Here is a 14,159-nt window from a genome sequence, read left to right as displayed (position 1 = left end):
TGCACCATTTTGTAAGTCGCTCTGGATAAGAGCGTCTGCTAAATGACTTAAATGTAAAATGTAAATGTAAATTGAGTAGTGTGTGATATGTATATGTTGTGATGGATTGTTAATCTCATGCCCTATTACGAAGCATTAAAACATTATTTTAAAGCTAGGGAAAAGAGACTATTTATCAAAATGGTCAGACCAGAGCCATATACCGTATCGATCTATAACGTAATACTGCTTCGATGTTACAGACATTTTAGATAACAGTCAGTTTCTTTCTTACCAGAACCTGGATGCCTTGGATAAGAAGTTTGTACTTGACATAATTTCTGTATGCATTGAGCATAAAAAGTTATTGGATGTTGTCATCAATGTCTTGTATGCTCAGAATGGGAAATGCTTACTGAAGGCTGGTTATAACCAGTTTGCCAGTAAATTCATCACAGAATGTTCAATAACTAAATTCTAGATAATGCTTTCAAAATGGTATAACAAACGCATGATCTGACCATTTGTCTCTTCTATATTTGTCAATCCACAGTAATCTGTTACTTCAGCATGTTCCTCCTTGATGACATGGGACTGCAGTGCTTCAGCAAGATTGTGAACTCTCTTAACTTCAAAAGTTAGAAACACATTTTCTGTGGTCTAATGGCACCAACAATGCAATTATTTCACAGTTTGAGGTCATTTTATGGCTCATAAAATAAATCAACTTTCTCGGACAATCCAGTCACTTACCTTCATATAGAGGGGGTCATCTGTGTGGTATTTTTTGTGTCATGAAGTTTGAGTGTCAAACTGTAGACTGTTAAGGTAATGAAACTGTACTTGGACTGTGAATGACAGAGTAAATTATGGTTAAGTAGTTCCTAAGTTTCTTTTTCAACATCACAAACCTCAGTACCTGGATCCAGGGGGAGTGGAGTGAGATCTATGATAATGCCTATGTGAAGAGGAAGTGGATTGCCCCACTGCTAAAGTACATAATTCAGGTTATACCTAAAGACATTGATGCACTCATGCTGTCTTATTTCATTTTTTTATTTTTCATGTCTTCCCTGTCTTGCCATCTCTTTTTCTAATAGATAAACATTTCCCCACTAGGTGGAGCCCTGAGATTGAGATTCTGATGGCTCAGCTTGCAGCCAGAATCTCTGAGGGAGTCAACTCAAGAAAGCCACCAAGAAAAACACTGAGCCCCAGGAATTTTCACTTTCCAAACTCATAGCTCACCCTCTTCCTGCACCGGAGGCAACCCCCCTGCAGGAGAAACAGCAGCCAGTCAGTATCATGTTTCAGTTTTACTATAGGCTACCGCTTCACAATGGTGCTTTTTTTATTTGGAAACATTGAGCTGGGGTCCAAAGTCAGAATGTTATTGACAAAATATCATAATAGATATGGTATTCTATTTGTATAACCTTCATAGTAACAGCTGCTTATTTAGTCCTGGGTACCAACCAGCACCTACATACCTCCAAAAGAAAAGCAGGTCTTAGAGGAGGTCAAACAGAGGAATCGTCAGAAGGCAGAGGTATATTGTGTCTGGTATCTCATTTTGACACATGCCGTTTTTCTCCTGCACTCATACATGCATCAAACCCCTATTTCCTTTTCCACTTACAGCAAGTCATGTATGAGGCAAACACTCAAAAGTTCAAGTGTCCAATCCCACAAAAGTCTGAGCACACCAAGTTAGTTACATTTTCCCTGCAAGAGACTTTCAAATAATTTTTCTTGCTTCAAGGTTCTTTTTTGTATATCAGCATCCTGTCTCCATCCATGCTGAATCATACTGTACTGTCTGATTTCCAGTGTCATATCCTAGATTGTGCGAAGCCACGCTCAAGTTTGATTCACTCCACACCTCTGGAACTCCAGCCACCCATAAGGTAGTGCTCTCACATGATACAGAAATAATATACAGTAACTGACAGACACATTTGACTATGAACTTCTTTGTGTATACCCCTGTGTATTTGTATATGTCCACCATAACAACCTGCCCATCAGGCTAAACACCACAGCCATCCTGAGACAGGGGGCTTTGTATAACCATCAGGTGGGGATGGATCTACACTGGTACAATATGATGCGTGCACCTGTGCCTCATATATCAGGTGTGCCACTATACTCCAGGAATTAATCACTATGCCAACTGTCAGTCACTTTGACATAAAAAACTAGCTGGGCCAGTGGGACACTTATGAAGGCAGCTAGAGTGGAGATGTATTATAATGTGTGTTACGGTAACACAGGATGGAGCAGCTGGTGGAGGGGGTGGACAAGCCCGCTTCATTCCTGCAGTGGCAAAAGGAGATGCGGGAACTGAACCTCCAGGAGGAGCTTGCCCAGGTGGAGCGCCGGCGTCTGGAGGGACGCATCAGTTATGAAAAGGCTGCTCTCGCCCGCACCGGCATCATGGAGCGCAACCAGAAGACTGCACTGCTAAAGAAGGAAGAGGTGTGTGTTATTATAGTTAGTGTTATACAGTTATGGAATCATTGAGAAAAGGTAAGTGTTCCTGTCTTTGTGAGTGTGTTTTATTGAGCCTATCTTGTTTGTGATTGTTTGCAGACTGCCAAGCTGATGCAGAGATACGTAAACAAGCAGTTGCAGGAGGAGAAAGAGATGAGAGACCTGGAGCAAGAGATGGTAGATGGACACAAAAACTCAAAAGCAGCTAAAGTGAAGCTGCAGGAGTTCACACAGCGTATAGGTGACTAAACTATAGCATTACATCACCCCCTTTCCCCACATAATGTACACTTTCTCAACATCAGTTCTATCACACCTGCTTTGGTGTTATGGTGCAACAGATAGTGTTTGGCAAATTGGGATCTCATGTCTGTGTGCTTTTTTGTATGTTTGTGTTCCAGTAAAGGAAGTGTCGGAGCAGTGACTCCCCAGGAACCTCCCCAGCTCCTGGTTCAGGAGCTGGTTCATGACGTGAATTGGTGGCCACTGTCAGAGACAATGTCCTCCGGAAGGCCATATTGCCGGAAGACCTCTAATGGTTTCACCACCATTCTGGTGGTTGTGGGCAAATTCTCAAAATCATGCCGGTTTATTCCTCTCTCTTGTCTCCCTGTCAATCAAATGTATTTATGAAGCCCTTTGTACATCAGCCGCTGTCACAAAGGGCTATATAGAAACCCAGCCTAAAACGCCAAACAGTAAGCAATGCAGATGTAGAAGCACGCTCTCCAGGTCACTGAGGCACTGTTCCAGCAGATCTTCCGGCATTATGGCCTTCCGGAGGACATCCTCTCCGACAGTGAGGCGACCATGTTCCATCCTGGTGATCGGTGACAAAATCAATGGACAGAGTCTCCCTGCTGGAGTATGCTGGGGCGATTTAGTTTGGGCACATACTGAACATAAACTGACATAGTGAGCCACATCCTGCGCCAAGGTGGGCCACCAGTATTTATTGGAGATGGAGTGAATGGTGCGGGTAATACCTGGGTGTCCAGTGGTGAGAGATGTGGGCGCCCAAGTCAACAGCCTATCGCTTACCTCCGTGGGGACGTAGATGCGCTCAGGAGGGCAGGTAGCGGGCGTGGGTTCCCTCTCCAGATCCTGGCAGATGTCTACATCTACATCCCAAAACAAGGGGCCAACTATACGGGAGGATGGAATATGAGGCTGGAGGGCGCTTACCGCACTCTCAATCGACATGGACCCACAGGGTGAAAGGAAGCAGGTCTTCCGGCATCCTGGTGCCCTGGCGGGGATCTTCATCCTTGACAAGGAGATGGTGGGGTTATACTGTTGGAGCCATGGCAGGTCGAGGATGACTTTGTGCGCGGGTGCAGTGATGATGGAAGGCTCTCCTGGTGCATTGGTCCCACGGTAAGGGTGATTGGTGCTGTGAGTGATATTTCCATGTCCCAGTGGTCGACCATCAAGCGCTTGAACCCGGAAATGGAGAGGAGAGCGGGTTTGAGAGTATGTTCAGGGAGGAGGCAAGGGCCTGGTCAATAAAATTCCCTGTGGCACCAGAGTCCACTAGAGCAGTAGATACCACAGATGAGGGACAGCCTGCTAGTGAAGATACTAGAAAGGGTTTGGCGGAAAGTGATGATGGTGGAATACTCACGCCAAACCCAGGAGACGGATAATCACGGAACCGTCCCGCTGCTCTTGTGGACACTGGGTTAGGACGTATTGGACACCACTGAAGCTGGCGCACCTCCTGTCCGCAATAGGGACAGAGCCTCAGCTGTTTCCGACTGTGGCGCTCAGCCGTGGGAAGGTGCATGGCCCCTACCTCCATAGGTTCAGGCTCTGACTCAGAATGGTCAAGGAAGGAGGGAGAGAGGTGATGGTGATGCCGACGCTCCCGAAGAAGGTTATCCAGATGGATGGCCATCATGATAAGTGCGTCCAAGGAGTGGGTGTCATCTCGGCACGCCAACTCCATCTGGACCTCTTCGCACAATCCTCTTCTGAATAGGGTGCGGAGTGCCGGCTCATTCCATCTGCTGGATGCTGCCACTGTAAGGAAGGCGAGGGCATACACCGCAGCAGTCCGGCCTTCCTGCCACAGTTGAAGTAAGAGCTCGCCTCCATCTCTGCCCTCGGGTGCATGGTCGAAGACCCGCCTAAACAGAGCCATGAACCCCTCATACGAATCCAGCTCTTCCTCTCCTCTCTCCCAGACAGCCGTAACCCACTCCAATGCCAGTCCAGTCAGCAGGGAAATAACCGTGGCAATTTTGGACATCTCGGTGGTGGGGCTCCCATCTGATGAGTGAAATAGAGGGAGCACTGGAGTAGGAAGCCAGGGGAGGGACAAATGGACCTCACTGACCTGGACAGACTGCTGGATGGGCTGGAATACTGTCTCGCTGGGTCGACTGGTGGTTGATAATCCCCCGCCCGAGGGAGGTGATGCCCCTTAGGTAACGTTGAGACGATGCAGAACGAGAGGACCTCTTCCATAGCCGTTCCCAGTTGAGCCAGCTGGTCATGGTGTTGGCGAAGTAGGTTTCCCTGTTTGCTGACCATATGGGAGAAGCCTTGATCAACTGCTGCTTCCATAATATTGAGGCGTTATTCTGTAACGTAGACACTGAGAGTCAGGAAGCAGGTGGAGAGTTTAATAAAACAATAAACAATACAAAAACAGGAGAAGCTTCGGGACATGGAAACAGAGTCAATAACACCTGATGGGAAATAACAAGAGAATGCTAAATATATTGGGAGTAATCCAGAAGGTGAGAGTTCAGGTGTGCCTGATGATGAGGCGCAGGTGTGCGTAACGATGGGTAGCCAGGGCCGGTGGTTAGTAAACCGGCGATGTCGAACGCTGGAGGGGAGGAGCAGGAGTAGATAAGACAGTAACGTTTTTAAAAAAATGGAAAGAGTGAAGGGGTCTGAATACTAGCCTCGTTATTGTTATCTATTATTTACATTTTTTATTAGTAATTTTATTTTTCTTATTTTTTAACTCTGCATTGTTGGGAAAGAGCTAGGAAGTAAGCATTTCACGTTAAAGTCTACACCAGTTGTATCCGGCACATAATTTGATTTGAGTTGGTGTTATTTGCGACCCGCTCAGTTTTCCACCACAATACACCAGAAATGGCCATAAATAGTAGAACCAGCTTACCTGCTTTTACACTATTTGACTATTAGATGGGTAAATCTATTTTAATTCAATCATTTTCTGACAACATCGCTTTTGTTTTAAACAAAACTTTACAGGCATGTTTGCCCATGGAAGAAGTGGTCAGAAATACCTTTTTTGACCCGAATGATAAAGGTGTTCAAAGTTCACCAATTATTACCTCCCCTATATTTGTCAGTTCCCCAGCTCTGTTCCCCGCTGCTGCAGTGATTGTCGAATGTCGTTGTGTTGCCGGTGTGCCTGTCTTGTTTCATGTCTGTTCTTTATTACTGTGTTAACTCCCCGTACCTGCTTTTCATCTCCAGCGTCGGTCCTTACACCCCACCACACAATGAGACATCCATGTCTTCATCACTGGAAAAGATAAACAGTTGAGTTTATAATTTAAAAGCTTACAAACAGTGTTGGCCAACCATGTTATTATTTATTCTACAATGGGCTAATATGTATGCAAGGTTTTGTTCAAATCAAAAGGGCTGCTGTCAAAAGTGATTGAATTTAAAAGGATTTTGAAACAAATATTGAAAAAGGAATAGTTTTACCATATTAAAACGAGAATTCAGTTCACGTAACAGGGTTGCCTTTAGAATGTGGGACAGATGTTTATATGAATCACAAATCACATGAAATAAATAATAATCTTCAGAAATGACTTCGTCAAAGCATCAACATAACTAGGGCTTTAGTGATGGTGAGAACTTGGAGAAATGTTGGATTAAAATCTTCCTGGAAGTCACAGAGGGTGCACGGATGCAACATTTTGGCACTTTAGCAAGTCTTTATTCATATTAAAAATCGGATTTATTGAATTCTCCATGTGGTCTAATTTAAAGATGCACAATTTCTACTTAAAACCTCTTACATCTAGATGTTCCGCTAGCGGAACACCGCTCCAATATCCAATGATAGGGCGTGGCGCGAATTACAAACTCCTCAAAAATCCCCAGACTTCAATTTTTCAAACATATGACTATTTTACACCATTTTAAAGACAAGACTCTCCTTTATCTAACCACATTGTCCGATTTCAAAAAGGCTTTACAACGAAAGCAAAACATTAGATTATGTCAGGAGAGTACCCAGCCAGAAATAATCACACACCCATTTTTCAAGCTAGCATATAATGTCACAAAAACCAAAACCACAGCTAAATGCAGCACTAACCTTTGATGATCTTCATCAGATGACACTCCTAGGACATTATGTTATACAATACATGCATGTTTTGTTCAATCAAGTTCATATTTATATCAAAAACCAGCTTTTTACATTAGCATGTGACGTTCAGAACTAGCATACCCACCGAAACTTCCTGTGAATTTACTAAATTACTCACGATAAACGTTCACAAAAAACATAACAATTATTTTAAGAATTATAGATACAGAACTCCTTTATGCAATCGCTATGTCCGATTTTAAAATAGCTTTTCGGGAAAGCACATTTTGCAATATTCTGAGTAGATAGCCCGGCCATCATGGCTAGCTATTTTGACACCCACCAAGTTTGGCACTCACCAAACTCAGATTTACGATAAGAAAAATTGGATTACCTTTGCTGTTCTTCGTCAGAATGCACTCCCAGGACTTCTACTTTACACCCAATGTTGTTTTGGTTCCAAATAATCCATAGTTATATCCAAATAGCGGCGTTTTGTTCTTGCGTTCAAGACACTATCCGAAGGGTGACGCGCCGGCGCATATCGTGACAATTTTTTTTGAAATATTCCATTACCGTACTTCGAAGCATATCAAACGCTGTTTAAAATCAATTTTTATGCGATTTTTCTCGTAAAATAGCGATAATATTCCGACCAGGAGACGTTGTTTTCGTTCAAAGACTGAAAATGTAAAATGGACTCTTCATGTGCATGCGCGCACCCGTTTCATTGTTCTCAGATCGACCACTATCCAAATGCGCTACTGTTTTTCGCCCAGGGACTGCAGAGTCATCATTCCCCTTTCTGGCGCCTTCTGAGAGCCTATTGGAGCCTTAGAAAATGTCACGTTACAGCAGAGATCCTCTGTTTTCGATAAAGAGGCAATAGAAGGCCAAGAAATGGTCAGAGAGGGCACTTCCTGTATAGAATCTTCTCAGGTTTTGGCCTGCCATATGAGTTCTGTTATACTCACAGACACCATTCAAACAGTTTTAGAAACTTTAGGGTGTTTTCTATCCAAATCAAACAATTATATGCATATTCTAGTTTCTGGGCAGGAGTAATAACCAGATTAAATCGGGTACGTTTTTTATCCGGCCGTGAAAATACTGCCCCCTATCCTAAACAGGTTAAAACATCAAATGGACACAAAAGGCACTCTTTTCGTGGAATGACCCAGCTATCAGCTGTTCTTACTAGCTAAGTCGATGAAGTATAGTTTTATCTACTTAGTGTTGTGTCTTGTAAATTCAATTTCCATTAGCTGCAATTCTTACTGCAATAAGTATAGGATGTTTATTATATTGTGTGTGTGTGTCATTTATTTAGTTTGCAGTGACAACAATACTTTGGTGACAACATGAGTCTGGTAAGTCTGTTCCCCTTTCTCATCACTCAGACAACAAACACCTCCCACTGGGCAAAGACGACAATTCAACGTCTATTCCACGTTGATTCCATGTAATCTCATTGAAATGACATGGAAACAATGTTGATTCAACCAGTGTGGGCTTTTTCCTCTCCCTTTATTTTCTCATGTATGTTTACCCCCTTTATATTTAATGATTGTACCCATATGTATCCATGCTGAGCAGGATTCAATAGAGATCCTTGATACCAGATGCTTCACCAATACAAGTGAAGGCACAGCAGACAGTGCCACAGGCGTCATGCCCATAGGAGGCATAGGAGCGCGTGCCCCCTCAGATTTCTCCTGTTTAAATAAATAAAGAACATAAAATCTCTAATACTACTAGCCACTTTGCAATTTTATGACGTTGGCTTTAGCTAGTCCAGATAGGTTCCCAATCTCCCAACCTCATAACTAGCTACCAAGAAGCCATTTAAAGTTAGAGTAGCTAGCTTGTCTAACTATCATAGCTGGCATGCCTGCATGCATGCCTTGAGTTTTTGCTCTCCAATTAAGTTTTCGTCTGTACCTGTCTATGGATTGACTATGTTGATCCCCATTCGGTATCTGTTGCCAATCAGTAATTCGTTTTCCCTGATAAACCCACTTCCTTAAGGACAACCATTCCTCAGAGGGCTTTTTCACTAACGACACGTGTGGACCCCACTTTTCTCTATACCTGGCCTGATTTTGTGGTCCCAACTCTACCTCTACAGCCGCATGAGTAGTATCATAGTGGAACCACTTCAGTCCTATAGACCTCTCTGTTGTTTTAAATAAGGCCTCCTCATAGTCAGGGTCAGGCCCAGGGTTTTGGTTGTACCACAAGGTACAATGTAAGTGGTCCGCATTCATCCTGGTTTGTCCAGGCACCACTTCGTCTGCCAAATCCACCAGTGTCTTAGGGACATCTATGTGGCCCCCTCGGAATAAATCCTGACTATACAAATAACATTGTTCCCCTTCCCCGCTCACAGCCATATTATCTCCTACCACATAGGCTTTCATTCCTCTTTCTGTGGAGGTGACGGCCACATTCAACAGAGTCATTGTATCTCTTCCCAACAGATTAACTGGACATAACCTGGCGATAAGGATTGGAATACATGCCTGCCCTCCCGATTTCTCATGTTTTAGAACCAATGGAGCAGACAGTCTTTCAACTACCTGATGTCCAGAAGCTGAACGGACCAAAATCTTTTCCCCATTTATTCTTACTCCTTCAGGCTTATTATATGTCCTAAATACTTAACATAAGTCTACCATAATTAAAACTTATTCTTGCTAACTTTTTAACTTTATTCAACAAAAAATATAATAATACTATAATATCAATTTTACAGCCTTGTTGTGTTAAATTTCTAACAAAAATAGAATCTACATACAACAACAGCTAACTACCTAAGGGAGAATAAAACTTAGCTAGGTTACTAAACATTACTTAAGCCAAAATAGTGGGAGTTTCAAAATAACCTTATAACAATCTTTTATAAACCCACCTTCGCCCCAAAAATATAAATCCAAACCTCAAAGGACCGTATCCTCCCCCATTTTTAACTTCTTGGTGACAGGGGGCAGTATTCGGAAATTCAGATGAATAACGTGCCCAAATTAAACTGCCTGCTACTCGGGCCCAGAAGGTAGGATATGCATATTATTAGTAGATTTGGATAGAAAACACTCTGAAGTTTCTAAAACTGTTTGAATGATGTCTGTGAGTATAACAGAACTCATATGGCAGCAAAAACCTGAGAAAAAATCCAACCAGGAAGTGGTTTGTGGTTTTTCAAGTGATTGCCTATCCAAATTACAGTGTCTGTGGGGTCATTTTGCACTTAATTTAAAAAAAAAATTGTCATTTAGCAGACACTCTTATCCAGAGCGACTTACAGTAGTGAATGCATACATGCATACATTTCATACATTTGATTTTTTTTCCCCCCGTACTGGTCCCCCGTGGGAATCGAACCCACAACCCTGGCGTTGCAAACACCATGCTCTACCAACTGAGCCATACGGGACTGGGACTTCCACTTCCACTTCCACTAGATGTCAACAGTCTTTAGAACCTTGTTTCATGCTTCTACTGTGACTGGGGAGAGAATAAGAGCTGACTCAACAAGTGGACTGCCTGAGGCCAATGAGTTGTTTTCTGCGCAGTCACGCAGGCGCGCCGTTCCTAATTTTTTCTCTGTTATGAATACGCTATTGTCCGGTTGGAATATTATCGAATATTTATGATAAAAAGACCCTAAGGATTGATTGTAAACATCGTTTGACATGTTTCTACGAACGGTAATGGAACTTTTTTACTTTTCATCTCAGGTTTTGCGCTCACGCATTATTCCTTTGGAATAGTGATCTGAACGCCCGAACAAAACGGAGGTATTTGGACATAAATATGGAGTTTTTCGAACAAAATGAAAATTTCTTGTGGAAATGGGAGTCCTGGGAATGCATTGCGACGAAGATCAGCAAAGGTAAGTGAAGATTTATAATACTATTTCTGAGTTTTGTTGACTCCAGAATTTGGCGGGTAACTGTATAGCTTGCTTTGATGGCTGAGCTCTGTACTCAGAATATTGAACAATGTGCTTTCGCCGTAAAGCTATTTTGAAATCTGACACAGCGGTTGCATTAAGGAGAAGTGTATCTATAATTCTTTCAATAACTGTTGTAAATTTTATCAACGTTTATGATGAGTATTTTTGTAAATTGATGTGCTCATTCACCGGAAGTTTTGGGAGGCAAAACATTTTCTGAACATCACGCGCCAATGTAAAATGGGGTTTTTGGATATAAAAATGAACTTTATCGACGAACAAAACATACATGTATTGTGTAATATTGAGCCCCGGGAGTGTCATCTGATGAAGATCGTCAAAGGTTAGTGATTCATTTTAGCTGTATTTCTGGTTTTTGTTACGCCTCTCCTTGCTTGGAAAATGGCTGTGTGGTTTTTCTTGTCTCGGCACTGTCCTAACATAATCTAATGTTATGCTTTCGCCGTAAAGCCTTTTAGAAATCGGACAATGTGATTGGATTAACGAGAAGTGTATCTTTAAAATGGGATATAATAGTTGTATGTTTGAGAAATTTGAATTATGAGATTTTTGTTGTTTTGAATTTGCCGCCCTGCTATTTCACTGGCTGTTGAATAGTGTGTCCCGCGGGTGGGACGTGTCCCACATATCCCAGAGAGGTTAACACATGACTCTCCATGAGAGTAATGTATAAAAAAACACTACTACTGGCCAAAAGATAAAACAAATGTCAAATAACATAATCAAATTAAAATCACTACTCTGAAAAACTCCACAAAGAAAAAGTATTGTACCCTTATGGTCATGGGAAAATAGACTTAAGGAAGCCTACCCTTAGTGAAAGACAATGCCCTTTCTTTCTTCACATTGGTCCAAATTACAAATATGTCTAAGAACTATAAACTCCATAATAATTATCAATTACACAAATTACCTTGAAATTAGTATTACAAATGACCTTAAATTCATTATCCAAATGGCTTTCCAATGAGGCTGATCAAACCACAATGGAAAGTCATGATTGAGGTCATAGGTCATAGGTCATACAAACCCTTCAAAGAAGTGTTTCTTACTATATTAGACAAATTAAAGTAAAACAGTCAAACATTTCCTACATGTTGTATCCCAGGTTCCCAGAACATTCCTTTATCAAAAGAATTCACGTGTTTAGTTAAAACTCAGAAAATAAAAACTTCTAAAATTCCATGTGTGTGCGTGCCCCTTTAAGATACCTTGGCACTAAGACAAAATGAAAACTCACCAAACCCAAAATAAATAGTACGCACAAATCAAACATAGTATTTTAAAAACACCAACAAATAGTTATACACTATGTTTTGTGTGTGGGTATTTGCAAACCCTAAGGTAAAAACAAACAAAAACTTGCCAGGCCTTTTCAATTTGGTAGTTTACGGCCTCAATCTCACTCACTCTCCCCAAGATTATAGGAACATTCCAAAGAGAGACAATGAAACCCCCATTTTCCCAGAAAAAACACAAACACTTCGTCAGGATTCATTATACTACACCGATACAGAAACCCAAAAGTTAACTACAAACAAAAACTGATAATAATGATAATTTCACTGTACTCCCTCAAATCATTAATCATTAGTTTTAATCTACATCAATGTATATGTATGCTTAATTGAACATGCCCTACCCTTAGATACAATTATCCTGGTATCATTACTAGACCAATGTCCAACAAATATGTGATAGCTTTTTCTCCTTAGATTGTTCCTGTTACCCTACTAAATGTAACATTTTTTTTCTGTCACAAATGTAGTACATTTCTCAGCGTAAGGAATCAGTGATATTTAATCCCAGGCATTTAATAAAAGTGTAAACGTGTTCTCCTTAAACATACATATTTTAGGTGACTTCCATCCGTCTCGGAAGAAAGAATCCTACTCAAACACATCAGATAATATAAGACCATGGTGCTTGCCTACGGAGCTGTGAGGGGAACGGCACCTCCGTATCTTCAGGCTCTGATCAGGCCCTACACCCAAACAAGGGCACTGCGTTCATCCACCTCTGGCCTGCTCGCCTCCCTACCTCTGAGGAAGCACAGTTCCCGCTCAGCCCAGTCAAAACTGTTCGCTGCTCTGGCACCCCAATGGTGGAACAAGCTCCCTCACGACGCCAGGACAGCGGAGTCAATCACCACCTTCCGGAGACACCTGAAACCCCACCTCTTTAAGGAATACCTGGGATAGGATAAAGTAATCCTTCTAACCCCCCCCTTAAAAGATTTAGATGCACTATTGTAAAGTGGTTGTTCCACTGGATATTATAAGGTGAATGCACCAATTTGTAAGTCGCTCTGGATAAGAGGGTCTGCTAAATGTCTTAAATGTAAATGTAAAATGTTTAATTAAGTGAAATCAACACCTACAATAAACAGTAAACAATAAACAAACCCATAACCCCTTTCCAGCAATCTAATCATTTCAACCTGTTGCATAAATTTTGTAAAAACAAACCTGTTGTTTAACAAATATATAACCTTTAAAAAGTTGGTGCTGTCTCATCTTCATATCTCTCTGCTCTCGCTCTCATTGTCTCTGTCTCTCTCTCTTTCTCTCTCATCCTTTAGAGGAGCTCTACACTCTCGGGCCAGATGTCCTGTTTTGTCACAATTAAAACACTTTCTATCGTCTGATCCTGTCCATTTTTTTCCCTTCTCTCTTAGGTCCCTTCCTTCTTTCCTTCTCTACCCCCTCTCTTGCAGGCTTCTGATAGCCACACCCTGGCTGTATCTCTCCCGTTTTGCCAGCTGCTTTCCTATATTATCTCCACAGGTTTTATGCATCTGTTTAATCATAGACTCTAACTTGTCTATATCTAGACGCCCAACAAAACCATACTTCTTCCTCCACTTCAGACCATAATATACATTCCTCTTTTATCTTTAGATTCCATATATCTCTCATCCCCGGTTAATTCCGGGACATCCTTTGAGGTTTTACTACCCATTATTCCTATTTAACAATCCCACACTTTCCCATACGTCATAGGGTTTACCTCCTAGGAAGTCTTACCTACAATCGTCCTTTTAAAAGTACGCCTTTGTCTTATAGGTTTTAGGTGTTTATACCTCTCCCTGCATACTTTTAATAGTCCCTGCTCAGACAATCTCAACACAAGGTAGTTTATTTTTAGTAATGGCCTCAACTACTACGAGTCATTTCGGACCCGTCCCCTTATTTCAATGATCTGTTACCCAGTGCCGTGTAACACGAACATAGATACTTTTGTAATTAAACTTTCTCTACATTAGATTATATAGGTGGTATACCCGATACAAATCAAACTAGTGAATAAAGACTACTGACCTTATCCTTGCAGCTGAGATTCAATGTTGGTTGGATCTCGTCACCGTTCCTGTCGTGTACCAGTTCGCCACCGGCC

At 41.8% G+C, this 14,159-nt stretch overlaps 1 protein-coding gene across 5 annotated transcripts; it reads left to right on the top strand.

The window, feature by feature from the left end:
• On the top strand, positions 1-6,441 carry LOC106597773 (cilia- and flagella-associated protein 99). 5 transcript variants are annotated; one of them, XM_014189076.2, is made up of 6 exons: positions 1-1,275; positions 1,424-1,528; positions 1,621-1,886; positions 2,253-2,457; positions 2,572-2,713; positions 2,874-6,441. In XM_014189076.2, the coding sequence occupies exons 3-6, from the start codon at positions 1,777-1,779 to the stop codon at positions 2,894-2,896; spliced, it is 480 nt and encodes a 159-aa protein (XP_014044551.1). In that variant the 5' UTR covers positions 1-1,275; positions 1,424-1,528; positions 1,621-1,776; the 3' UTR covers positions 2,897-6,441. The 5 variants fall into 5 exon arrangements, with proteins under 5 accessions (XP_014044551.1, XP_014044610.1, XP_014044459.1 ...); XM_014189135.2 differs by having other exon boundaries at positions 1-1,528; positions 1,621-1,688; positions 1,810-1,886; XM_014188984.2 differs by having other exon boundaries at positions 1,424-1,886.
• Positions 6,442-14,159: the final 7,718 nt, after the last annotated feature.

This window comes from Salmo salar, chromosome ssa01 (assembly GCF_905237065.1).
Source record: "Salmo salar chromosome ssa01, Ssal_v3.1, whole genome shotgun sequence".
Taxonomy (NCBI): Eukaryota; Metazoa; Chordata; class Actinopteri; order Salmoniformes; family Salmonidae; genus Salmo; species Salmo salar.
This window is presented reverse-complemented; position numbering and strand designations above follow the sequence as displayed.